This window comes from Apteryx rowi, unplaced genomic scaffold (genome assembly GCF_003343035.1).
Source record: "Apteryx rowi isolate R43461 unplaced genomic scaffold, aptRow1 scaffold_8, whole genome shotgun sequence".
NCBI lineage: Eukaryota > Metazoa > Chordata > Aves > Apterygiformes > Apterygidae > Apteryx > Apteryx rowi.
Genome location: NW_020451093.1, coordinates 2,980,401 through 3,007,049, shown reverse-complemented (window position 1 = coordinate 3,007,049; position 26,649 = coordinate 2,980,401). Strand labels below are relative to the sequence as shown.

General features: G+C 40.2%; 1 protein-coding gene across 1 annotated transcript in view; it reads right to left on the bottom strand.

The window, feature by feature from the left end:
• THSD7B (thrombospondin type 1 domain containing 7B) overlaps window positions 1-26,649 on the bottom strand; it is a 271,641-nt gene that overhangs the window by 183,713 nt on the left and 61,279 nt on the right. Inside the window, exons 4-7 of the mRNA XM_026089076.1 lie at window positions 21,767-22,015; window positions 15,079-15,248; window positions 2,534-2,689; window positions 731-928 (exon numbers count right to left, since the gene is read on the bottom strand). Of these exons, the coding sequence (XP_025944861.1) occupies window positions 731-928; window positions 2,534-2,689; window positions 15,079-15,248; window positions 21,767-22,015 (773 nt within the window). The remainder of the gene's footprint in view (window positions 1-730; window positions 929-2,533; window positions 2,690-15,078; window positions 15,249-21,766; window positions 22,016-26,649) is intronic.

The following is a 26,649-nucleotide window of genomic DNA, read 5'->3' as shown; positions in this document are numbered from 1 at the left end:
CAGTTTAAGCACCATGTAAGAGAAGAATTCTCCATCTCAGATATAATATTAGGCTCTAAAGCTCCATAGTTTTGCCTCTTTTGAGATGACAGTACAGTCTCAGTGTGACTAAGGACTGCAAAATTGGGCTTGATGTAATTGAATCTAAAGATCTGACAACACTGACCTTATCAAGAAATGAAGGTTCTGGCTGAAGTTCAAACCATGTACGAGCAATAAGCTCTTGCCGGCTGTTTGTAAACGTCATGTAAAAATGTACTTATTCATTATTAACAAGTTGTAAACTGAACACGCTGCAGGTCTCAAACTGCTGCCAAGTAAGTAAAGTATTACTCAGTACAGTCATCTCATTTATATAACATCTAATTCTCGTATTAATTTTGGCAGCACAAATTCCTTAGCATGATTTTGTAAGTGGGTTGTTATAACGAGATAAGCATTCAAATGCACTCCAAAAACTCAGGCTAGAAGAAATGAAAAGGTCCAGGCTAATTTTGTTAATGGTCACAGTGCTTCTGGCCTCAGTGGAAGCCCAGAAGCCTCCAAGCAAAATCCCAGGTAGTATTAGCGCTACACTTTGGTGAACATCACAGTCAACACCAAAATCTGGGGGTTTCATAAAAATTCAGTGAGGACCTATTGCAAATAATTGCAATTGCTCTTCAACGAAAAAACATTTTGAAGGAAGGCACAAAAAATATGGGGCTTTTAAGATGATACAGTTCCATACCTCTATTGTTCTTGCATACAGCTTTCAGGATGCGGTTTCCAAGCCCACATTTTCCATGGTCAGTCACACATATTCCTTCTGAAATGATCCACTCATAGCATGCTGGGTCTTCACAAGGAATAGCTTCAGTTAAATGTGGACAACCTGCCAGAGTGCCCACAGGATCTGCGATCACATGCCTATGTCTCATTCTAAAGCCTGGAAAAAGAGAAACTGAATTAACTTTAAAACTGCAAAAAAATATTCATACCAGTAATTTGCTAGCAAGAGGACTATAAAGGGCATGCAGACCTAGGGGATATAAACACAAACAAGAGTACAACACTTGCAACTACTGAATTGATTGGTATCTGGCTGTATGTGCCCACAGTCTGGGCATGCAGAACCTAATGTTGAGCAAAGAATTCCAGAAGCACAAATTTTTCGCATTTCTTTTCCTTCTCATTGACTTTACACATTTCCAAATACAGGAAATAGCAAAGCAGCCAGATATTAAGGTAACAACAACATTAGAGGAAAAAGAAAAAGAGAAACATAAGAAATTGAAAATATAAAAGGCATCTATACTCTGCCAGGGAATTCACTAATGAAAAGACTCGTTTTGAGATATAGCAGAGCAGTTTAGCAAGAAATTAGTATTCCACCTTATGATGGTGTAAGGATTTGTGATACATAATGCATATCAGACCTCATGGAGATGACATCTTATTAAATTGGTAGATTCAAATGAAAGTGGAAGAAAAAGGTTACAAAAATAATGAAAGAATTGCTTACATAATCTACGTCCCTCTGAATAAAACCAAAAGTCATATTGCTGTACAAAATGCAGAACTAATATGCAAGTGTCTTTCAGCAAGTTTTGTTATGGAAATGACAAGAAATTAGAAAGGCAGAAGAAAATATGCAGTAACCATGAAACCGAGAACAAAATAAAAAATGAACATTCCAGAGAATACAACAGACTGAACTTCATGATTCTCCAACCAGGAAAAAGAAATCATTCAAAACAATTTAAAAATGAAAAGGCTTTGCAAACCTTTGCATCAAAAAAAAGTATTTTAATCTTTTTCAATTTGAAAAATTCTGACCAGTTCTAATCACTTGAGAAACATGTATTATTTTCTGAAAACATCATAATTACCAAATAATAATACTTATTGCCTGACACGTACTCCAATAATATCTTTTCAGCATATTTTTTATCTGAAGGAAAAGTTCTGTAATGAAGCTCAAAGCCTTGCAAGCAAAGAACATGTACTCTGGGCAATTAAGATCCAGGGGGTTTTAAATAATATTTGCATGCTCTTACTCCAAGTATTTAAACAAAAAGCAGAACGAGAACAAACGCGCAGGTCAGTCTAAACTACAGCCTGGCAGGGCTGCACAGTGTATCTCGGGGCCGATTCTGACACTCTCTCCCTTCCCTCCCGCTTCCCTTCAGCATTCCCCTGCACAGCCAGGCATTTGGCGAGGCTGGACGGGGACCACAGAGGAACAGCCAGGCAGTCCGGAGCTTTGCAGTCGCTACTTCAAGAAACTCTCCCTTTGTACAAGTTCAGCGTAGGATAAAAGGACCTAAATCGGGCTGAAAATCTTACCAATTTTTTCAAGAACATCTGCAAAAAACCTTTTAAAGGTAATATTCCACTTCTGTATGCACATCCAAGAGTTTCATTCTATAGGAGATTAATTTAAAAATAAATACATTGAGCTCCCAGCATAGAATTTGACACCATTGCTTCTGCAATCTTATCATAATATTACTCGCTGCAGATCACGCAGTGCCGTAAGAGAAATCCTCACCTCGTCTTCCCTGGCGATCGTGGCAGTTTTCGGGAGCGCAGGGGCCCCAGGCCGACCAGGAGGAAACGGCACACTCCGAGGGACACGGGACGCTGCACAGCTGGGAGGCGGCGGGGACCGGGCCCAGGCACAGCTTCCCATCAACAGGTCTAGTAACTAAGGGGGAAAGAAAAAGATGCGATTTTGTTCTGACCAATGCACAGGGCTCCAGAGACCTCGTCCCAGGGCGCTGCAGCGCGGAGGCACCCCGAGGGAACCTCCAACGCTCACGCTGCTACCGGGAACCAGGCTCAGCTCCGCGCCAGACCCCAACCTTTGCCCAGCACCAACTGCATTGATACGAACTATAAATTCGAAAGCCAGTTCCCTTTGTACATCCGGTTATCATAAGAGATTTCTGCTCTCAATTTATTTCTCTCACCTTTTAACTTTTTTTTGGGGGGGGGGTGAGGGGGGAGCAGGAAAAGAAGGAAGACGACTCTTAAATCCGTCTTCTGAGTCATTACATGATACTGCATTTTAATTACATTATGGGCTGAATTTGGCTGTCTCTTTAGATAAATCAATATCAAAGCAGTCTTTCAAAAGGCAAAGGCTTGTTTGAGTTTACTCTGCCATGGTATTACCAAGACTTCATTAATTTTTATAGCTACTGAATTTGCTTTATCCTCTTTTTTTTTTATTTTTAATGTCTATTTTTCTTTGCTTCCATGCATAGAACCAACTTGAAAAGGATTTTTAAAATATGCCCAAAATATTATCAATCTTTTCTTTTTCTGATGTTTTACTACCTTCCTTAAAATGAATCATTTAAAGAGAAACACCCTTCCCCGCCCCCCCCGATCTCAGTGCTCAAAATCCCAATAAATTTTGACCTGCAAGTATCGAAGCTGAGACATAAGACCAGTGATTCTGACTCCTCAGAATAACAGGATTAAATATTAACAGCTGAAATTTAATTCTGACCTGAAAGAGAACACATTAGTAAAAAGACCACTTTCTGAACAATTTTTGAGACACTGTATGGCCTTTGACATGATCATTTAGAGATTACAAGTCAGCATAAATCCAATTCACCTGAATGCTAATGTAAACAGACCTTTTCTAGAGACTGTGCAAGTGATGGACAGAATGAGATAAATATTAGAGTTTTAAAGGTAACAGTATTTATTTTACCAAGAAGCCTCATGCATCACTTAACCTGCCTTTCAGCATTAAGCTTTGCAAAACTGTGTAGTGTTTTTTGGAGAGCTGACTTACAGAAATGAAAGAAAATACATCTGAGAACATATAGTCAACTCAAAGAATCAAGTCCAGTCCCCCTCTGCTCTACTCAAGGTTTCATTGTTAGCAATGTCCCTTTTCTCTGTATTAATTTAATAAAGAAAAGTTAATTAATTGTTTTATCACTAGATAAAATTTATCATTAGATAAAGCCAGCTGGTTCTCCAGCCCTGGATACTGAATGGCTACAACCAATGGTGCCTAGAGTGCTTTAAATGAATTGTAGTTTGAGTAAAAGGAAAAAAAAAAAAAAGGAAAGTCAACAACAAACAAGTTGAAGGGACGTGTTATTTTTGGTAGGCCAAGGAAGACTCCTTCCTGTTTTGGAGGAAATCCCTACCTTCCTTTCTCTGCTGGCCAGTTTCCAGTTCCTCTTTCTCCTCTGGGCTGATTCCTATTAAAGTCTCTTACTGGGAGCTCTTTTCCTCTTATGATCACCCAGGATCAACAGCATAATTGTCACTAGAGTTAGACTGCTTGTTTTCCCACCTGCCTAAGTAGTTCTATATAGTCCTTAAACAAGTAAATTAGAAAATACATGGGATTATTTTAATGAAATATCGTTAACATGTTCTAGGCCTGTGCCAGTTTATACTCCCACTGCACTGACTACAATCCTCCGGCGAAAGTCTTCAGAAACAAGAGAGAACAAAAAGGAACAGGCTGCATTAATAAGCATGTATACAATACCATCGTTTAAAAGAAACAAGTTGCTATAAACAGCCTCTATTTCCAATGAGAAACAGTGACCACATGGACTGCAGGAGCTCTCTAGAAAAGAGTTCCTTGGCTTCATCAGCCATTTGATGGGCAACTCCTGTTTCCATCAGCTGATTTCCACCGGTTCTGCTTAAAAGCTTATGTGACTTTTGTCAGTGCACCTGCTTAAACTTAGTTGCTTTCAGCCTTGTGACCATGTCTTCATTTATTTTACAATAAAGCTATAGGGAGGAGGAAAGGAGGAGAGGTTTTGAAGCCGAGAGGAAGAACCAGGGCAGAGGAGCGCTGCTTTCATACTCCTCTTCGGGCGCCCCGAGCGTTCCCGTGCAGGGACACCTTGCACGCCGGCACTACCGCTGGGACGACGTCCCGGCTCAGCCCCCCAGCGTGCGCTGCGAGGCAGGCGCCCCGCATCGTGCCAACGCCGTCACGTCTTTCCACAAAGGTCTGCGCGTTTCTTCAGCGCAGCGCCCGAGTCGGGGATGAACCGACTGTCCTAACGCTGCCTGCTTTGCCATGAGCCTGGCCAGATGCTAGCAATCACTCTCTTCAGTCCTTTGGCCAGCGATAGGATTTCTCAAGCTTCACCTTCTCTTTGACACAGTTTTGTTTCTTTTTAGCTTCATCTTAACAGTCTCAATTTAATTTAGCTCCTTATAATAACACATGAGTCATACAGCGTTCTTAAAAAGCAACATTCAGTCCCCACAGAATCTTCCTGACTATTGCTATTCTTCATACTCTAATAAATATGTTTTTTTGATTAACTATACTGTATCTTTTTCCATGAACCTTTTAAATTCCAAAACTCTCACAGATAGCAGCGTCCCGAAAGGCAGAGAGCGCCGGCACGGGGACGCGCCGTTGCACAGGGTCAGGAAACACAGCTCAGGGCATGCCCATGATAAATGAACAGAGCTGCTAGACCCGTCTTTAAATACTGGACAGCCTTCTGATTTTGTTCAGTAATTGACTTTGTAAAGGCATTTTCCTACAATCACATAGAAAGAGTGCTTTTTATGAAATTATGTGCTTTGGAAAAATATTTGTCTGTTTTTGGGGGGGTAAAGAGGAAGGTAGAAACAAGAGTCAGGGAAGGGAAGAGTGGGAAGGGGAGGCAATAATCTCTGATTCAAGTAGCAGTATATTTATTTCACTTGTTCATATGTTTTAAAAATCCTTTCTTCCCAATCTATAGACTAAATTTGAAAAAGCAATCAAGTACTAATCTGGGAGCCTCTGAAACATTGCACATTTCTATAGCTGTTATATTGAATCTCTCCTTTATAAATGTGACTACAGCTGTTCCCAGCACCAGTGTCTGCCTGAAGTTTGAATCTTACTATTTGCTGTTATTTTCCAGTTATTGCTACCAGCAGGAGATAATAAATTGGGTTCTAAAGTATCTTGTTTCCCTATATATTTTTACTGTGGTCCTGGGTACTGATTTTGGCGGAGACTGGAAGAAGAAACCAGCTCTGATACAATTATTTGCATAATGTATTTTTAAGCCAATAAATAAATTACCTGTAAATATAGTCACATATATTCATACTTGCAGGCACACATACCAATACTAAGTTAAAAAGCAATGATGGTCAGACAGAGAGAGGACATAAAGAACTACACTTTGGTTGCAGTGATTCCTTTCAAATTTATTTTTTCACTCTCCAGGAGGTAAATCACTGGACCTTAGCTTCATTTCCCCTTTAGAACAAAAAACATACTTCTGATATTAACAGCCATATGAGACATTTCTAAATATCTCTAACACACCTAGAATGCAAGTAAAGAACATCAGGACTCTCTCTTCTATATGGACACAGGCTTTGTTTTAGTTAACATTCGACTCTCAAGGCAACAAATCCAGATATTTACCATATCTTTTGGCAAAACTATGACAAATTATTACCAGGGTTCAAGAAAGCAATGGCGTATCTTTGTAAATGTTCTTACTGCCTGTGCCAGGACTTACGAACCAAGGACCCTTGGATCAATATGAAGTGAAATTACTTGAGAAAATCACAAGGGAGTGAATTGTGTTATAAAAACACCTACCTGTGTATAACATAATAGGGATTAACCAGCACAACATTTGAAAGTAATTTATTTTACCCAAAAGACTTGTTTTTAGAGTGAAAACGGAAGGTTAGACAAAGGAGAACTGGTGAATGCAATTTAGCTAGCCTGCAAATGGCACCAGTCCTAGCCTGCTGCATCACTCCATTAAAAAAGCCTAATGCACCCTACACCTGATGCAAAGGGGGGTTTATGCTTCTAAAAAGAATCAATTAGTTTGGAAACCACAAGGCACAAAGTTAAAGTCCTATTATCAATTAAAATCTATTTAATAGACAGGAAACAAAGTATGAATAGAAGGCTAATCACAGCATGAAAGAAGGTTAATAGCAGATTGCCAAGAGCGACAACAGTTTAACATATTTCAGAACAATAAAGATGTTTGCAACTTTATTAAAGCGACATAGATTATTAGCACTTCAGTGAATAGGAAGTTTCCCTGTGTCCATATACTCCGTTGTACAGCGGGATCCTGATCCCAGCTGGGCTCTCCTCTTGTTTTGCTGCGGCAGAATTCGTACAGAATATCAACGGCAAGAGCAAAGGCGGCAAGCTGTCACACCAAAGCCGGTGCCGTGCCGGGCACTCACCCCACTGACCAGAGCACGGGTGGTAAGAGAAGTTAAGAGTGTCCAGGAAAAAGAGCGGAGGAAACAGGGATGTGGGGGTGCCAGTAAGGGCAATCGGGAGGAGGGGAAAGGGAGTCTGTACGATGTTCACACCTTGCTCGCTGCTCTCTGGAAAAGGCCATCGGAGGCAGGAAATCCCTGGAGGTGGCAACAGACTGCCAGAGATGGTGGGAGAAGCCACAGAATAAAAAGGGAAGAAAACCCAGAGGTGGGCACATACTTCGTGAAAGCCGCGTAGGAGTTTGAACTTCGCTCCTCGCTCATTCAACAGTAAGACCCACCAGTAAGTAAAGTTATAACGCAGGGACGTGTCCCCGACGCACTGCGGCACGGCCGGCCCCGAGGCGGCTCGCGCTGGGCTGGGGCACGCTCGTGGTACGGCGCCACTCGCTCGGGTCCGGGAAGCGGCAGAGCCGGGGCCACGCACCGCTGTCCCGAGAGCCTAAGCTTGATTTAGCTCTAACGCGTCCCGCTCCAGAACTGGCCCCGCCGGCACCGGCTTCGGCACCCCCTCGCCGTGCCCCGGCCGGGGGCGGCCACGGACGAACCCTCGCGCTCTTTCAGCCGAATCAAGCGTGGTGTTTGAGCACAGCGCAGCTCGCCCTCCTCGTGGTAACAGCAGGCAAAATTACGCAAAACAAATCATCATGGTTCTGAATAAAATTAATCTAAATCCTGCGGCAGGAAATAACCACAAATTACAAATGCTTTTAACTTTTCAGATTTCAAAGATAAAGACCAGAACTAAAACCTAGTATCTCATGTGAACTGACGGGATACCATGTGAACTGCTGCATACCACAGCGAGCTATATAAATAAATGTATTTTTGATGAGATAAATATTTCATGGTCATATCAAATAGCTTGTTGACAAAAAGAGGCATATTCTTTTAAAGGTACTTTTAGAAGGCACATTTTTTCACTGTCAAAGTCTTTTGTATGTATTCTTTTCACTTCACTCTAATTAGTTTCTAGACATGAAAGAACTGAAAATATTATACCTCTAAAATACACAGGTTGCATTTCCCTAATGGATTTGAACTCAAATTTTTGAAATGCACATTTAAACAATACCGTCAAGCACCCCAAAGAACTGAATAAAATTTGCTGTCTTGCTTCTAAAGGGTTCCCCTGAATAAGCCAGCTGTTATATATTTATTTTTCCATTATGTGACTTTAATCTTGTAAATTCTGCTCAGTGTTTGGTGAGCTTACAGATCAATAACTCGGCATCCCAGCAATATAAATTTGACGCAGGCTTGCCTGAATATATTTTGCACTTCAGAGGTATATTTTTCATCTTTTCTAGCCAGTTAGGTCACACCAACAATAACTAACTAGTTTGGGGTAAGGCAGATGCTTGGGCATTTTGGTTTAGTTTGGGGCAGGGGAGAAGGGGGGTTCCCTCTGAGAACTTGGTTTTGGTGAATTCGATCAACTCTTCTTCGTGCTGGATGATCCCATTGCTGTATCATCAGCCAGCCAAACAAGATTTTTCTCATGCCATTGCTGACCATCAGTTATCTTTCCTCTATGGTCCTAGTCAAGTTTTCTTAGGACTAACACATTCTAACTTATTCCTTTTCAATTTGCATAAACCAAAGAATATCAGGATTTAAGCATCAAAGTTCCTAAATTCTTATTTCCTTAGAGTAAATCAATCTTTTCGCTCCTGCAGCTTCACCAGCATAGAGGCATACATTTGAAAACCAGCGCTCGTTTAATATAGGGCAGGGCTCGCACTCAGTCAAATAGCGCATACCCGGCAGCCAACTGCTACAGACAGCTTATCTGCAACAACCCAGTCCTTTCCCAAAAAATATGCAAGATGGTAACAGTCTTAAATGTTAACAATCTGCACAACCAACCTACTGCTTCTGAGGAGTCGGAGCTGGTGGTTCGCACGACAGCTAGCACTCCAAGGACACGACGGCGCGCTGTGCAAATAGCACTCTTCCCTGACATCTTTCACTTCCTGAAACTCCTTCCATAGTTTATTGAACAGATGCCACGTTTCCAATTTGACACATTAATCCCCCAGAAGGCATGCACTGGAAGATCATGATTCAGAGCAGAACAAAGAACTTGCAGAAGAAAAATGGCATCCTCGTTAAGAAATGGAGCATACCGACCAGAGGAGGTAAAAATGCATATTTTAAGGCTAAAAAAACCAAAAGGGCAGAAAGAAAGGGATGAGAATATATCCATCACAATATAGGAAGTGAAAAAGGGGAGTCCTCAAATACATCTCGGAGCAACTCCAAAGAGGAGTGGAAATTATGGAAAATAAAACACATTGCCTAAACATCTCCCAGATGGGAATTAAGAACAGTCCAAAAATTTTGCTCACCAGGTAAGAAGGGATTAGACATTTCTGTCTATCAGAAGTAGGGAGAAAGTTCAACATTTTGTGGAAAAGAGGAAAGGGAAAAGGGAACCCATATCCTTGGAAACCCATACAAGGAGGACTCGGTAATCGTCAGAGTTGGAAGGAGAGGGTAGAGGAATGCTTTGACTGTTTTGGGATACCACTAATGAAGTGACTTGTAAGACAAAAATATACAAGGCAATACACAAGGGTGGATCAAAATGTAACGTTATTAGTACTGAAAAGTTACTTGAACATTTACTAAGTTTTGAACTTTAAAGAGACTAAAGGAGTTTTAACCAACATATTTTGTTGTTACAGCCAGTGGCACACTGTAGTTTATGAAAAAATCAGATCTAAGATGAACTCGATGGAATCCTAAAAATAAAACAAAACAAACAAAAAAAAGACTATAGGCTGGTGATCTATGGTGGAATGAGTAAGCCAAGAAATAAAGTCGATCAACAGTTGACAGGCTGCATAATTCTTATAGGAAAAAGGAATTAAAATGTAATAAAAAAAGACCTTTTCAAGAAACACATTTGCAAGGTAACAATAAAAGGTATCTAAGAATAAATAAGGCACAACTACTCCATCGCTCTCAAAAACGGCAAAAGTCAAAGATATCATTAATTAGATACATCTATTTCTTTTGTCTTAAAATACAGTATGATGAATATGGAAAGAAGATACACTCAAATCAAAAATCACCTAAAGGAAAATTATCCCTATACATTTTAAGCAGGGTCAAATCTCTTTTCTATGGTTTACTAGGAATTTTAATATGCTTTGTTATGGAGAGGTAAGGTATTTTGTTGGGGGATTTCAATTAAATCATAATTCAGCCTTTGATGGGTTAAGAGGGATGAGAATTGCATAAGGAGGAACATTTGAAGAGCTATTAACTTCTAGAAAAAAAGAACCTGAGTAATATTTATATAATGAAGGGCCTATATTTAAGGATTAGGCTTACTATTCTAGAATGATATTTTTCATGGTTTTTATATTAAGGGAAATGGAGTTACCTCAGTATCTGGAGGAGTGATCAGCTACTTGATCATTCACTGACATATCTGGTATTAAAATCCAAGAACAAATAAACAAATATTATGGAGACTGATATGATGGAGACGAATATTAAGCAAACAAATATTAAGCAAATTTCTAGAACTTCTTACAGGTATGAGAATTAAATGTGAATTTTCAGGTGGAAAATAACAAAGATTAAGAAGATTGGAAAAGGCAATGAGTTGTTGGCAAGGTGGTAATATAAGATAAATTTTATTAGCAAAGTTTACTATGCTGGGAAAACAAAAAAAGGCTCAAGGAAGAACAACATTTCACAAAGGTCTTTTCAATCCTATAATTAAAACTTAAGCAGACAGGCTCCAAAAACTTTATAAGAAAATTCTGAAAGTGAGAGGTAAATTGGATCTCATTCAAAGAAGTAAAAAAGGAAAAAATGTCAAGATATATAAAGCACAAATCTTATGAAAGAATGACAGGGCAGGCAGATCCCTAGTTAGAAAGCTACAGAAAAGATGGAGAAAACGGCAATCCTAGTCACTAGAGACAGCAAGGGACGACCGGTAACTAGTTCAGATAAGAAAGATGACACTTCTGGAGAATTGTGTAAAGGATGCTATCCCCTAGACTATAGATAAAGAGTTATAATCTCTAGAAATATCCCAAAAGCAAAATTTAATTAAAAAACAAAAGGATATTTCCTGGCTTCCAGAACAGAAGGCAAAAATTCCTGAAGATTACATGTAGGCACTTCATATGTTCCTTAACAACTTGAACACAAACACAGACACAATCCCTAGACTCTAAAAGAATTTTAATTCCTGTATTAGTGGACATATTTAATGTGATTGAGTAAGGAAGCAAGGACAGCTGTAGCTCCAAATGAGGAGAGAGACTGCATAAAGTGATCGCTGTATAATATTCTTCCATACTTCTACCAAATGCTTATTTTTAAATATATATGTATATATATATATTTTTTTAAGTACACTGGGGATTATGAATTAGTGATGTTCATCCACATTACTCAAATTTTTGTGGGAAAATTATTTGAATAATTATCTAAAATTATTACATTTCAGATAATATTTATAAAATCAACACTCTCAAAATCTTCTCTTACTCCAGAAAAATCCCCTTACAGAAGAAGGATGAAATATATGTATTCTATGTTAGCAGTACCCAGCTTTGAAAATAAGCTGAGGATCTGCATTTCTGCTTTATTTTGAAGTGCTAGAGCTTCTAGATAAGTGAACAGATTAACATTTAAAAAGAGGTGCTAACAAGGGTAACCACCACCATTTATTTCTACAGTTTTCTCTAGGTTTGGGACTTCTGGGCACTGGGATCAGGGAGCATCCTCAGATGATGGGAAGACAAGACAGACTGGGGCTGTAATGCAGGGTCACTCACTGTATATATTCTATGCTGCTTTTTGTGCAAAACTTGTTTCCTCCTTAAAAGCAACATTATTTCAAATACATTTGCTGCTTCTATCTCTGGATATTGAACAAATGACAATAAATCAAGTATTAGATGACTACCTTTCTGGTTTAAAAATTTCAATGAGATGCTTAAAGAAAAAACACAAGGACCTTTTTAAACCTAATTATGTAAAATTAACATAAGTCTTGCAGCTGAATAGCAATGTAGATTCCTTGGATGGAATAGCATGAATAACATGAAAAATAGTGTTGTCTCAAAACCTAGGTTTCTATACATAGGCTTATCCATATATACAGGGATACAGATATCTGAATCACACAACACCTTAAACACTTACCAAGCATTCCCCATCAGCTTCATCTAGACATATGGAAGAGTCTCTGAATGCAACAATATTATAAAGGACTTCAAAGACTGGAAGACAACGATTCACAGATTTGGAGAGAGGCAGAAAGCCTCCAAATAGTAGATCATAAACTCAGCTGAAGCAGGTATGGGAAAATTACTTCAAGTTTTTATTGATATGAAACAAGAATAGTACAAAAATGGTTTCTTAGATTAATGTTGAATTGAAAAATGACTTAAGACACTTTTAATTCACCTGGTCATTCAGACCACATTGCACTCTTTTCAAAAGTTCCTCCCACTTATCACCCATGTTATAAGTATGGAATTCCTCCCTAACGCTTAAGCAGTAACTAACTAGACTTGGGTCACAGCAGGGATGTCTTAGGTCACCTCTTTGCAGGGGGAAAGATATGAAATCTTATAAATACATTTCTGAAATAATACCAGGATGAAAGTTGTTCATTTCCAGTATTTTCAATTCAGAATTCTATAAATCAAAAATAGAAAGATTTCAAGTAGACTTAACCTTCTGAATAACTGACATATGGGGACTCAGGAAAACAGGGGCTCAATTCTAAATATACACATTTTAATAAAAGAAGAAATAGATGAGAAAACTAATCAAATGAAAGAATGAGAGAGATATCCTGTGGGAATAAAAGAGCTTGGAACAATATATATACATACTTCACAGATGGTACCTCTCTCCAAGATCAATTCAATACATATTATTCAAGAATGCTGCTGGAGAGACCATGGGACAAAATCTTCTTTTACATATCTCATTGTACTTAGGTCCAAATTCTGAATAGAAGTATATCCACTGTGATGAATAACAATATCCTGTTAGACTCACTTGTCTGCTTACTGAAGGATCCCTTTAAGGACATTGAGATGAAGAAAGAAAAACTACTGTATTTTCATTAGTAACTATTAGACTCCACATTAGCTTAAACATAGAAGGATTAACTTCCCCATCTTCTCCACAGCACTGAAAAAAAATGGTACAATAAAATGTGAGGTACTCCAGTGATGAATAAAACTATTCTATCAGTTCAGACTACCAAAAAAAGAGGCAAGAGAAGCCATCATTCCATATTTATTCAAAGAACAAAAATTGATCAGCCAAAAAATGAGAGACATTGAATATTAAGGGACAGTAGAGAAGGACATTAGGTTTTACCCTCTTTGTATTTGTGTCTCACTATGCTGTTGGTAGATGTGGTTCTCACTTTCTAAGGTCTACTGCAAATTAGCAGTATTGCCTTGGTATGGTGGAAATAATTTATACCTTGTGCAATTGCTGTGCATATTTGTTTTTTTTTTAGTTGCTAATAATTTTTATTTGTCCTTAAAAAAGAAACCATTAGAACTTTTTTCTTTCTGGTGAGTAAAGGGCTTGCAATTTTTAAGCTGTACTGAATTTTGAACAAAAGAAAAATCTACAGGTGACCATACACTGAATATATAGCACAAATTCTATTTCTAATTACATTGGTCTAAGAATTTCAGATACTGGTCTTCTAGAGTAACTCACAATACTAAATAAAGAATAAAAAAAATGTGAATAAAGTCAAGACAGTTAAAGCTTACTGCCCACCGACCGGCCACACAGTGATTGCATGGATCACAGAGGTGGTTAGAAGGATGAAGACAGTTAAGAAATGCTAGGCTCCTGTCGCCAAGAGAAGACTTTTTTTTTTTACTAGGGAAGGCATGTGCATCGCTTGCTTATGCAGAACAGTGGAGTCTTTTTCGTGGTAGGAGAGCAAGGTAGCACCAGATGTTTGGAACAGGTGAAGCAGCAACTACGCATGGACTGAATAGAGATTAAAACGAGTCTGGTTTTCTATAATCTTAGTGCCTGTACAGGATGCTAGCGCACACAGTGTGCCCAAGGAAACATTTGCTTTGGCTTTGTAAGCAAATAAATCTAAGGGATGATGTTGTGTTCTTATTATCTTACCATCTCTGCTCAAAAGCATATTCTGCAGGAGCACTACATACAGTAAATAAAATAGACTAAGATGAATTATTCATCACGCATCTGTATCTACTCATTATTCTTCTAAAAGGAATATAACTCACTTCCAGAGTCCAAAAACTGTCTGTCTGCTCAGAAGTTGTGACAATATTATTTTGGCTTTCCCCTTCAAATCACAAGAAAGATTGTGTATCAATTTGAAGCAGAGGCTAAAGCCATATCCGGAATGGAGTGTGACATGTTATTTTTTACTCTAAAACATGTAAAAATACAGATAAATGGATTCAGCTACCAGGGGGCTGGGCTACCTGATATATGAGACAGGAAGGAAACTCAATTACAAGGAGGACTGGAAAACAAAATCTAGCTCCTTCTCCATCCTTCAAACCCCCCCCAATATGAATACACCTACAGAACTGGCAGGGGCTCACCTCTAGAAAGCTCTGGCTCCTGGCGGTCCCAGGACAAGCAAGGAACCTGCGCAGAGCCATGCAGCCCTCCTGCTTCTTCAGGCACCCAGAAACACCTTCATCGGCGACCACCGCTACAACGATGGCATCAGCTAACCTAACCGCCTCAAGACTGCATATTACGGTATTTTTTTGCTTCTCAGTCACAGCTGCTTGTGCCAGACATTTCAGAATGACTCTGAGCACGTACCTTCCTTCAGTTTGTGCATCCCAAATTCTAAGGCGATCTGGACACAGTATACTTCCCGCATCTGTATGCCGCCTCCACAAAGGGCTACGTGCTTGCGGTGGCGAGGGTCCTGCTGGTCAAGGAGGAGAGACACTTGGCAAGTTTTCCATTCGGAAGTCCTCCATGAAAACCTTGGGAAGTAAAAGAAAGTCAGTAAAACAAGAGTTTTTGAAAAGACAACAGAGTGAGGGAGGGGTAGCTTATGAGATGACAAAACTGGAATTCTTCAGAACACAAATTGCTTTATTCATTGCAGTAACACTTCCCTTTTTGAGACACAGACTGTTTGGAAACATGTTAAATGTTAAATTTATGACTGTTAAATATTTGTCATTTGTTAGTAATACTTGTAAAACTTCTCACATAGTACTAATCTCCAAAGCATCCTAAAACACTAAATCATCATGACAACATCTTTTGAGGAGGGTACAAAAAAGAGGAACAAAGATTAAGAGGTTTGATTAAGTGTGAAAACTAATTCTGTACCCTGTGCTCAAACCACTAAAACCACCTCTCTTGGCCAATAACTAAACATCTCATTCTGAAGTGCACTTAATAGCTAAAACCCTACATACATTAATGGAGTTCCAAGCACTGGGCAGTTTTTCTATAGGTGACAGCTTTATAAAGACCCAGGGTATTACTAATTCTTTCAAGGAATTGACTAAAGTAATTTAGTTCTCACATTTTTCTTTCTATAAGTTGTGATATATAGCAAGATCTAGCAAAAAAATTTTGTTCTATATTCAGCTCACCTCAAAAGAACATAAATGGTTTTCAAGAAAGGATAACGTTCTTGGGCACAAATATGTGAATGCTATACAAACAACTGTCATTGGTATACCCTGGCTTAAGTGCCAGGAAGAACATATTAAAACTATAAGGAAAATAGTATTATGCATCAAGGAAAGGGAAAACTGTCATGCCTCGAAATGGAGGGCATATTTCTAATACAGCAGTTTTCACAGATATAATTCATTTTGATTAACAGGTCACAGTATCAGTCCAGGAAATAAGAGCACAAAGTCTTCCTTCAGCTTCCTGACTTCAAATCTTAGGAAATGTTTTGTTAACCAATCTCTTTACATTTCTGCTGCCTTATATCTTAGCTTTTCTATATTGCATAGTTTACTCTTTCCATATAGTTTTTACTGTTTTAGTATGTGCAAAATAATTTCCTTCTTTCCTCAAAACAAAGGCTCTATCTTCTTACATCAGTTCCACAGGTTGTTGAAACGCCGTATGTTTGCTGGCCTGATGACTGATCGCTGTAAGCTCAAGCACAACTGGATAAATCTATGGAAGACGACTTCCGTCTTGTAATGTTGTTCATTCTCCACAGCAAATATCTGTTGCCTGACTACAGGACTACAGCTACGGCAAAGAAACATGCATCTCAAAACTATATGAAAAATAAATACACTGGTTTGCCTGAGCACGCATCAACGTTCGTGTAACATCTTATGTTGCAAATACAGGCATAAGAATAATTTCTACCACAAACGCTTATGAATTTTGTTATATACTCATAGAAAATGTTTGTGAATACTGCCAATTACTTTTAATTTACAGGTACTTTTCAGATGAGCTGTCATGCTCTCTTAAATAATACAAATCTGGATACATTCACAGGGTTTATTACCAGCAGAGAAAATACACATTTTACACGACAAGCATGAAATAATTGAACTCCCACAACATATAAAGCACAGCCACGAATTCTTTCCTCTGTGGAACTCCTCATCGCATGTTTTGAGCATGCGGAGTTAACGCAGCCTGCCAGTTCTCAGGTAGGCAAAGAAAGCTGCTCCTCCTCAAGTCCTAGGTGAACAAAATTCCTCCTCCGCAGCCCTTTAGGACACCATACTTTTCAGGTCTGTATTTTCAAAACTGGAAGTCTAAATATATAGCACATACATCTTTCCTCAGTCATGGAAACACTTGTTTCAGGGAAGTATTTCTTAAAACAATAATTAAGTAACTAAGGAAAGATTCATTATCAATATCTAGCTTAGGTAGTCAGCTGTGAATTCCGGACCCTAAAGACTCATTTTTGAAGGTGTGAGCACCTGCTCCTTCTATTCAGTGTGAACTGTGGGAGTTAACACCTACGAAAATTAGGCCATCAGTGATTAAAATTATGCAAAGTAACTAAATCTGAGCTCAGAGATAATTAAACCTCATCAGCCTCTGAATCTAAAAAAATCCCTTTAGATTTCTTCACAGAGTAAGTGGATACTCCGCTACACCGCTGCAGAGCAATACTTAATGAACAGCTCTCAGGTGCCAGAGTCGGTGCCTGCTCTTCTGTGGGCAGCTCTCCAGCCTAAATCTGTACCAACCATCCTGCTTGTTCCCAGCTGGACATGCCCTCAACTGTGTGGAGTTTCAAAAAAACCAAATTCTGGTCATAAGTATTAGCTGCTTAAAAGGTACGCGTTCTCATGGTCTTTAACAAGCAACTACACTGGAAACATATCTGACATGCTGTTACCCCACTGAGTGCAAAACCTAAGGAAAGATCTTTGCGGGAGGAAACAGCGATCTCAGTCACTGTTTTGCAGCAGAATCTTTGTAGGCTTTTAAGCAGAGCAGCTGATACTTCCTATTACTTTGCCCATCCATGACCTATCATAAACACAGTTAACATTACTAAGACTGACTGCATAATCTCTGTTTAATTTTAATCAGAAGCTTGTTAATAGTAATTAGTGAAGAATGGAGATCAGTGGCTGGCAAATGCCTGGTTCTTTCTAAATTCAGTGGCCTTAAGCCAGTATTCACAAATGATTAGCAACATCCACAGTGGTTTTGCCACCTGACTGTGATTTCTCCAGTTGAAGGAAGATGACCAAAGCCACCAATGCAACTCTGGATAGTCTGCACACGAGGACATCACCCATCTTGCTGGATCACGGTGGAGAAGGTGTGGAACCACAAGCCTTGGAGATAGGGGACTACAAAGCCATATCCTTGAGGAGGAGGCCAACCGAACAGGAACTGAAGGCAAAAGCTAAAAACCACTGACCTCCTTAGGGTTGTACTACATCGGCATTAAGACAGGGGCTGTACCATTCAGAAACCTCATTCACTTTCCCTAGAGGATGACGAGCACAACAGTTCAGGAAGTGAAAAGGACATTATACATTTGGATCATCAAAGATGGTCAGGTTCAGTGCACACTTGCAATCCCTATGGCAAAAATGTGGCTGATGACAATTTTCACACCAATAGATTTAACATCTCATTTATTACTCACCAATATTAGATTACCTGGTTACCAAAATTGGATTATTTGACCCAAACTCAATATACTTATAGTCCTAGCTGTGACCCGGGTTTATCTACAGACTGTCTTCTAGAGCTAAAAAAAATCACAATCTTTGCCTTTGGCTTCCCAATAGGCTTGCCCCACTTTTTGACAACACCAGCTGAGTTACAGGAAGTCTCGCTACCTTCCCAAGATCGACAGACCCCATCGCCACTCCTTAGAGGGCTAGTTAGACAGTGTTGGCCAAAATGGGAACTTCCAGAATCTACACACAGTTTTATGCCTCTGTTTAAGACAACGTGCACCAATCTGCAGAGCGGCCGCATGAGAAATGCCCAGCCTTGGGCTGAAGCAGCAAAGCTTCGCCGTGGCTGGTTCCTCACCTGAGGGGAGGGAAGCAGGCTTTCCAGCCCAGGCAAGATCCTTGCTGCGTGTCCAACAGCAGCGAAGCCCTATGGTCCCAGTAACATGAACGCTGCCTTTAAGCTCACTACAGTTCAAAGGACGGCGAGTGGTGCTGCTGCTGCTCTCAAAGTGCAACACTAGCAGCTCAGCTATATGATTCAGTGCATTTCCTTTAAAGTCTTCCCTGCGTCACACTAATGCCCTACCTTTAATTAGGGTACATAATGGGGCTCATTTGCAAAGTGATACCATCACATTCATATCAGATCTTAAAAACTTTCCCATTTTCCACCATTTAGCTTCTGAAAAGCTTTGAATTTCCAACAAAGCAAAGAGGTTTTTCTCTAAATCCCTGTCATGTAACATAGCAACCACAACCAAAATGAAAGATTTAAACACATAATTCTGGAAAATCTATCTATTCCCAGTGAACATGAAAGCTGCACATCAAGGATAAAATGACATAATACATTGTTTTTAAAATGATGACTCAGTGACAGCTATGCAACAAATAAGTGTTCAGTATCTTTCTAATATAAAGAAATCTCTTGGTCTCTTCAGTCTATAGGACTTAGAGCAACTTCTTGTGAACTGAGAAAGCAAATAAGATACCTACCTTAAAGATTTTAAAACTAACCTGATAAGGCAAATTCAAGCCAGAAAGACAGACAGACAGGCTTATGTTGAGATCTCACTAATGAAAGAGAAATCCTTTAATTTCTGATACTGAGTTTCCTTAAATTTATTTTCTTCTTATAAGGGGAAAAAAGAAAACTGTCTGGTAAACCTCAGCAAAGCAACAAATGAGGTACGTACGATTCAAGGGGAGAAAAGTTTAACGTTTCTAGGTATTACACTGTAAAAAGAACATGCTCAAATAAGAACAGGAGTATCAGGGGCTTCCTACGTTAAGTCACAAGGATTAACACTGCATTCTTCTGCAGCTGAAAGCTACTGCTGTCGAGGCTGCACTACTTCTGTCATCTCAGTCACCAATTCCCAAGTACCAGGCTGTAGCCTGCAATACGCACAGGTAACATCCTTTACTGGCTGCTGATACACAAATAACATATTCAGAAATGTTTGCCTTCTGTTCGTTAACATAAAATCCCTCTGGCCCACAGAGCGTTAGATCAGGTAGACCCACTAAACATACTGCAGCATCACAGCTTTTCACTTCCTGCCTCTTTCTGCAGCGCTGAGTGGCTAAATTAGAAGTTTACTTCCTAGGCAACTATTGTAAAATTCTCTTTAAAAGCTATGTAGTGAGTAAAGTTCATAGTCTATCACCTGCATTTTCAAACAGTAAAACCCTAGAAATAACAAAATACTACAGACAGTTTGAAATACTGCTGGTTCAATGGCTATATTTAACATGTACATCTAATGTTAATTGTTCTGGGCTAGTTCATTAGACAGTTTATCCCAGTTCACACAGATACCTTGCTGGAAAGACTGAAAGACTGAAAGTGCGCAGGCATGGCAGGGTGAGAAAGGTTTAGGAGTTTGTATGCTCATGAAAACTCTGGCAAAGCAATGCTATACTGACAGACTAACAGGTTTCTGTCTATACCAAGAGTGACACCATGACAAAACCATCAGCAGTATGCAGAGTCTCACCTTGGGGGCTCTGCTGGCTCTGCACCAAGCCCTTGTGATCATTCACACTTTAATTCACTGCAGGATCAAAAAAGCGAAAAGCTGAGGAGCTAGGGACAGCCATGTGTCTGCTCCCTGCCTGATTACCCATGAGCCGGCGTCTCATACCCCAATCAGGCGTCACCTGCAGCCATGCTCCCGCACAGGGGACAAAAATCAGCGAGACAATCTCGCGCTCTATTGTCTTTGAAATTGATATGCATTTGGGCAGGAGCACAAATCACGCTGTAAGAGCTTTTTCATAGGAACTAATCAAGCAACAGGATTTTTTTTTGTACTTCCTCTCTTCTGCTAGCAGGGTGCACAAAAATGATCAGCATTTGATTTTGAATGAACTCAACATTATAGCGACACTTTTACAGGTTATGCCTTTCTAAGGAATGCATCTTGCAAGGGCGTTAGCAAAGGTTTTGGCAGTACCTAGCAAAGCTCCAGAAATTCATGACTTGATCATTGCATAGTCCTTCTATTAAACACATGCATTCGCAGACAGTGAGATTTATCTACACATATATAAAATTTTATCAGTCTTGAAGCATTCTACAGTCAATCCCAGAACATTTCACATGAAAAATTAAGCAAAGTTTTATCTTCTTTGCAAAGCAAATGAGGCCCTCTCTACGCTAGCCTGACCAAGCATAATGGCATGGATTTGCAGATAGAAAGGAAATGAGATCCTCACCTTCCACCAGAGCCAAGATTGCGGTAAACCAAGCAAGCACTCAGGGACTGCAAAGTTTTCTTCATTTTAAGAAGTGCCTGGAATGGAGCTGAGTAAAGACTGGTCTGTTACCTCTGATCAGCTCCCATTTTCCTCAAGGAGACTGAAATTTTTTTTATGGGGAGATGAAGGGGAAACATGAAGTAAAGATTATGTTTTCAAAGTCAGTGAAAGTACAGCTATGGAGACCTGCCCAGTCTCTGCACAGCTGAGGAAATTCTGTCAAACAGCAATCGGTGTGAAAGCTCTTTCAAAAAACCAGAGGATCTGCCCTCAATTTTTAAAATATGAAAATATAAACCTATTAATAGCATCTGTAATTTAAACTTATATCTATATAAAACTGTAATCATTGTTGCTGCAAGAACGCATAATAGCAACAATCACAAGAATATTATTAACAACAAGTAATACCACTAATAATAGTAAATAATTACCAAATCAATGATTTTATAGACACAGATAGAAAGAATTAAATGCGACACATGCGCATACATACATACACACAGCCAGTCAGCTGTGTTTGGCACAAGGCAATAATGAAACAGGAGCTGTTCTGCTTCAGAAGACTTTGGTGAAAGCCCGCACGCTACCTGGGGCAAGGCTGCAGTTGTTCGCCTCCTACGCTGCACGCTTCCTTCTCTTCTAGCTCGGGACAGCCCTTGCCAGCCCCCAGGGCGACGCTCTTCACGCTGCGGTGCCTGCTCCGGAAACCCGGGGAGAGCTCTCCCGCACGGCAGGTCCTCGAGCAGGGACTCCACGCAGACCACGCCGACGTCTCGCAGTCCTTCGCCATGACACACGACTTCAAGGTCTCAGGGATGGTTTCTTGCACACAAAGGCTGTGATAAGAAAACAGCAGAAGAGCCGAGGAGGTCTTGATTACCAGATTTTAATTTTTCAACCCAAACCCACAAACACCCTGTCAGGGTCTGGTCTCACTCACACTAGAGGAAATTGAGGGTCACTTTGGTAAGTCAGAAGAACTGCATCAATATCAATACAATGAAAGTAAGAGGAGCTGTAATACAGTGAATATACTGCATTTTCAGAAAGTTTCGGTGCAATTTTGCATGCTGAGTACTTTCCAAATAATGTCTGATTCACCTCAAGTTAAAAGGGACACAAAAGGCACTACACTTGCACCTGCGCGTGAGCAGAATCAGAATTTCATAGTTTATCCAGCATCAACAACAAAACCAGAGCCCAGAAGAACTGCTGTCACTGATGTCAGTTCTCATCACCCTACGCATTGGGCTATATAGCCACAGGCCCCGAGGCCGGGTGTCCCAGCGCTGCCTGCTGAGTAGCTCTGCTCCACTGGAAAAGGAAGAGTTCAACATCTCCCTAACGGAGGCCTGCAGCTGCTCGTTTCTGAAAAATCACAAAAAGAAACAGAGGCACCTACCAACAAAAAATGTGTTGGTTATGTCTGGTTTTGCATTCTGTTATCGAACGAACGCAACCAAAGAAGGTCTCAGTGCTTTCAGACCTAACAAACGATGGAAGAGTCTGGAAGGTTGCAACCATGCTTGTATTTTTGGCCTCAGTTCCCCCTGCTTACACCAGGCACAGCTCTCATTCATTTTGTAGGAGATCAAAACACCGCACAAGGCTCAAGGCAATGGAAAACCAACCTTTAAGAGCTCACTACTGTAGAGGTCAGTTTGATATCAAGGCACAACAGAACAAAGTCCCAGAATAAAATAAAAAAAGATACAGTCCCAAAGTTACAACAGCTTTTCAAAATATATAAAAGTAGTTGCATGTGGCAAGGACTTCCGGGAGGAGACAAACTCAAGGCTAAGGCCACTGTCCTTCCTTGATCCTTCATCGCAGCATCCGCCAGAGCTGCGCAGGTCTGAAATTGCTCCCTTCTGCCCCGCACGCACTGGAAGTGAACACGCAGAAACACTGCTCCTTTGCTCCACTTCATCACAACCTGTCATCGACCCCATAGTCACCAATAAGCTCCCCAAACTGGAGAAAAACCTTTCTTTGTCTCTCAAAATCTTCGATAACCGAGGCAACAGAGAGCTGGGAAGGAGAGGCTGGAAGAGGAGTGGGATGCGAACAAGCAGAGACGGCACTGGAGCGCCACAAGGGAAGGTCAGAAGAAAGGAGCTACCAGGAGAAAAAGAACTAGGAGCCCCCAATTTCTGCCCAGCGTTATGCTGATGATGCAAACCAGTCTCAGAAACTAGAACCGCACATGAACTCAGTGTGAACTTTCTTTAAATTTGTCTTGTTCTCCAGCCCCCAGCTGCTCACAGTCAGGCTTTTACCAACTGCAAGGAAGAAATATATCTACACTTAAAAGGTGTGAAATGTAGCGCTGGTGCCAAAGAACCAGTTGTTTAGCTCACTTAATATTACTTATAACACAGAAAAAGCAAACTTTCTCTAAAGAAAAAATGCTGGGGCACATCTATTCACTAAGCTTTATGTGCTTCAAAAAATTGTTTACAGTCTTTTTTACAGAATTTCAAAGGAATCAGCATCACCTCTAGAGGGTGCAGGTTGGACACCCGGCAAGAGACGGGGCTCCAGGCCTGGATAACAGGAGTCCAGTGCAAAGTTGCCAGTCCAGAGGAGAAGAGCGCAGAAGGAAGGGACGGCAGGCAGGGTAGTACGGACTGCAGAAAGACCTTTTTAGACTACAGTACGCTCAGGAAAGACTGTCTCTTTGGGCAATGTCTGAGGCACAAGGAGTATTTATTAATGCAAAGACATACTTGAGAAGTATGGACAGGAACAGTTTTAAAGCATAAGTGTAATCCATTTTTTAAGTCCTGAAAAATAAATTCTGGGGAGGAACTTTAATAAGCCAAAGGTGGTAGAGTCTGTAGACCAGCTCTAGTCACAAGAAAAAAAAAATTTCACCAGGCAGAGCGTAAAAAGCAGAAACAGCTGTAGAAGAAGCAGCTAAACCTAACGTGAAGGGTCTGACTTCTTATAAAGGAAAAAGTGTTTTTTTCAGCACATTTAAGAGTGCTGTAGCACAGGTAACATTTCAGGAGCCAGTCGCATGGCAGCTTCCTATGGGAAGCAGAGGAGACACAGGACATTTGCCCGTTTGTTCCCAATTGACAGATTAGTCCAGTTCTCACAAAGGTCAACAGGAATATTCCCATTGACACCTGATCAAATCTGATTAGACCCTCAATTCCTGGCAAAATACAGCATTTAGTGGCCTAAATCTATACATCCAAACAAAAAATGTTTAACTCCACGCTTTTTGTCTCAGTTTCTTCACCTAGAAAATAACTCACTTCATCACAGGTGCTGTAAAGGTGAATTTGCTAAGGTTTATTTTATACTAATTAACATCTTCATAAAGTAGAAACAACCTGTGATATAGATGCCTCAGAACAAAATTATTCTTGTTTAAATCTAAAAAAGATTTCTCATGACTCTATTATCAAATGCAACTGATACTTTATTGCAAAACAGTTTCTGGTACAAAATGTCAATCCTGTTGAACCAAGGGCTGCGCAGGAACATCGCTACAGCTGAACTCGTCCTAACCCAGTAATTCCAAATCTTCTGCTTGTAACATTAGGTTAGGTGGAGTCACATACAAATTGTAACCTTATTTCCCTTTACTACTTCTTCAACAGGGTTATCAGGAGAGTCGCTTGTGCCACCATGTTGACAAAAAACAAGAATTACAGATTTTGAGTCGATAAAATTCTAGTAAATGCAAATCATAGGCCTGATTATGCTAGAAAAGTAGATAGAGCCAATCTAAGAGCATAGGACAGAGGGTAACCAATGTCACATTTTAAAAGAGTCATCTAAGCTTCACCTTCAGACATCACTATGAAAAGCCATTTCCATTTTGGGGGCTGCACTGCTTGTAAATGAGATTGAAGTCTGGCCTGATCTTTACCGAAATACTGAAGAAAATTAGGTCTTTAAAAATCTGCTTTGGGGTCTTCTTTTAAATTAATATTGCTAGCCCCAATTCTTAGCGAGACAATACCCCTCAATATGCATGTATGGACACATGCCAACACTGGCCACAAAAGACATCTCTGCCCAACAATTCTTCTTGCTATCTGCAAAACCCTCTGAAGCATGAGAAGGCTGAATACCTATTTCTTTCCCTAGAAATCCCTCCACTGCTCCTGCCACAAAAGGTGAAAGAGATAACTTTGCTGGCTTTAAGGTGAACAAGACGTGGAGCTGGCAATTTCCATCCTGCTTTTCTTCTGCTCAAGTAGGTGTTTTTGAGAGAGCATTACATGAAACGGCCTAACAGAATGGGAATCTAATTAAATTGTATCTATTCATTCAGAGCGCAGAAGTCAAATTAATCGTTACACCGAGCAACACAAAGAGCAAATGTAAAAACACGCTGCTTCCTTTTATGCTAAGTTCAAGTTCAGACACAATCTTTCATGTCACAGATGTATTTAGGGCAACCTAGTACAGATAAAGCTTGGGCACGCAAGACTGTCCTTCCACTCGCTGCTCCGAGTCCACCAGCCACGTGTATATTTGCACTGCTGTGGCAGTTTCCAAATTAGCAGGGTATACAGGAGAAGAGGAAGGAAGCCTTGAGGAGGCGAGATACTACATAAGCGCTGTTTGTAAACTGATTTTCTGCACATTAATATATCAAGTTAGGTCTCCCTTTTGGGGGTCAATCTGATGACTGTTAAATAATAAGGTACTCACACAGTTGATACTTTTTACATTGCATGGTTGGACTGATACTGTAAAACCATAAAAAAATTTTCACAATGTACGTTTTGTTGCCTGCGCTTTAAGACGGGTCAGTTAGTTAGCAGACAGCAGAAGGATAAAGTCTAAGTCACCCAAGTGCCAGAGAGCCCTTTGCCTGCCTGTGCACCGAAGGAGGAGTAAGCCACATACAAAAAAAAAAAAAGCACTAAACCAAAGGAAACCTAATCAGTTATCCAACTTTTCAGGCCACTAGGATAACTGCGTGTTCTCTCTGCTTGGCTAACAACATTACCATCTAATAACGAAAGCAGTCTTGCAGTGTCTAGCAGGATTCAAACGCGTTTTTCCCTTTGGAGGCTGGCAATCGGTGTAAGAGGCATACTTGCAAGGATTTGGAATGTATTTTAGGGCCCTCAAGAGCTGCCAGGGCCATTTTGGAGACTGATGATGTCATGTATTAAATTCATACAGCTGAGGCTTCCTTGGCAGAAAAAGCACCCGTCCCTTCTGCGAGCACTACAGGATGGTAAGCAAGACCGGGAGCGCTCGCCTGCCACACAACTGAGCAAGGCGAACGGGAGTCGGGAGATCACAGGGCTTTGGCATCGGCGATGAATCAGTCTCCAAAACTTAATGCACCACATCCTGTTTCAATTAAAAATAAATACAGACTTATATTTGTGTTACCTAGGCAGACATTTAAATCTTAAGGCTATAGGAGTGGCTGGCTTTCAGCACAATTTGAAAACAGAAGAAAAAAGCCCAGTTCTTACTGGGCAATATT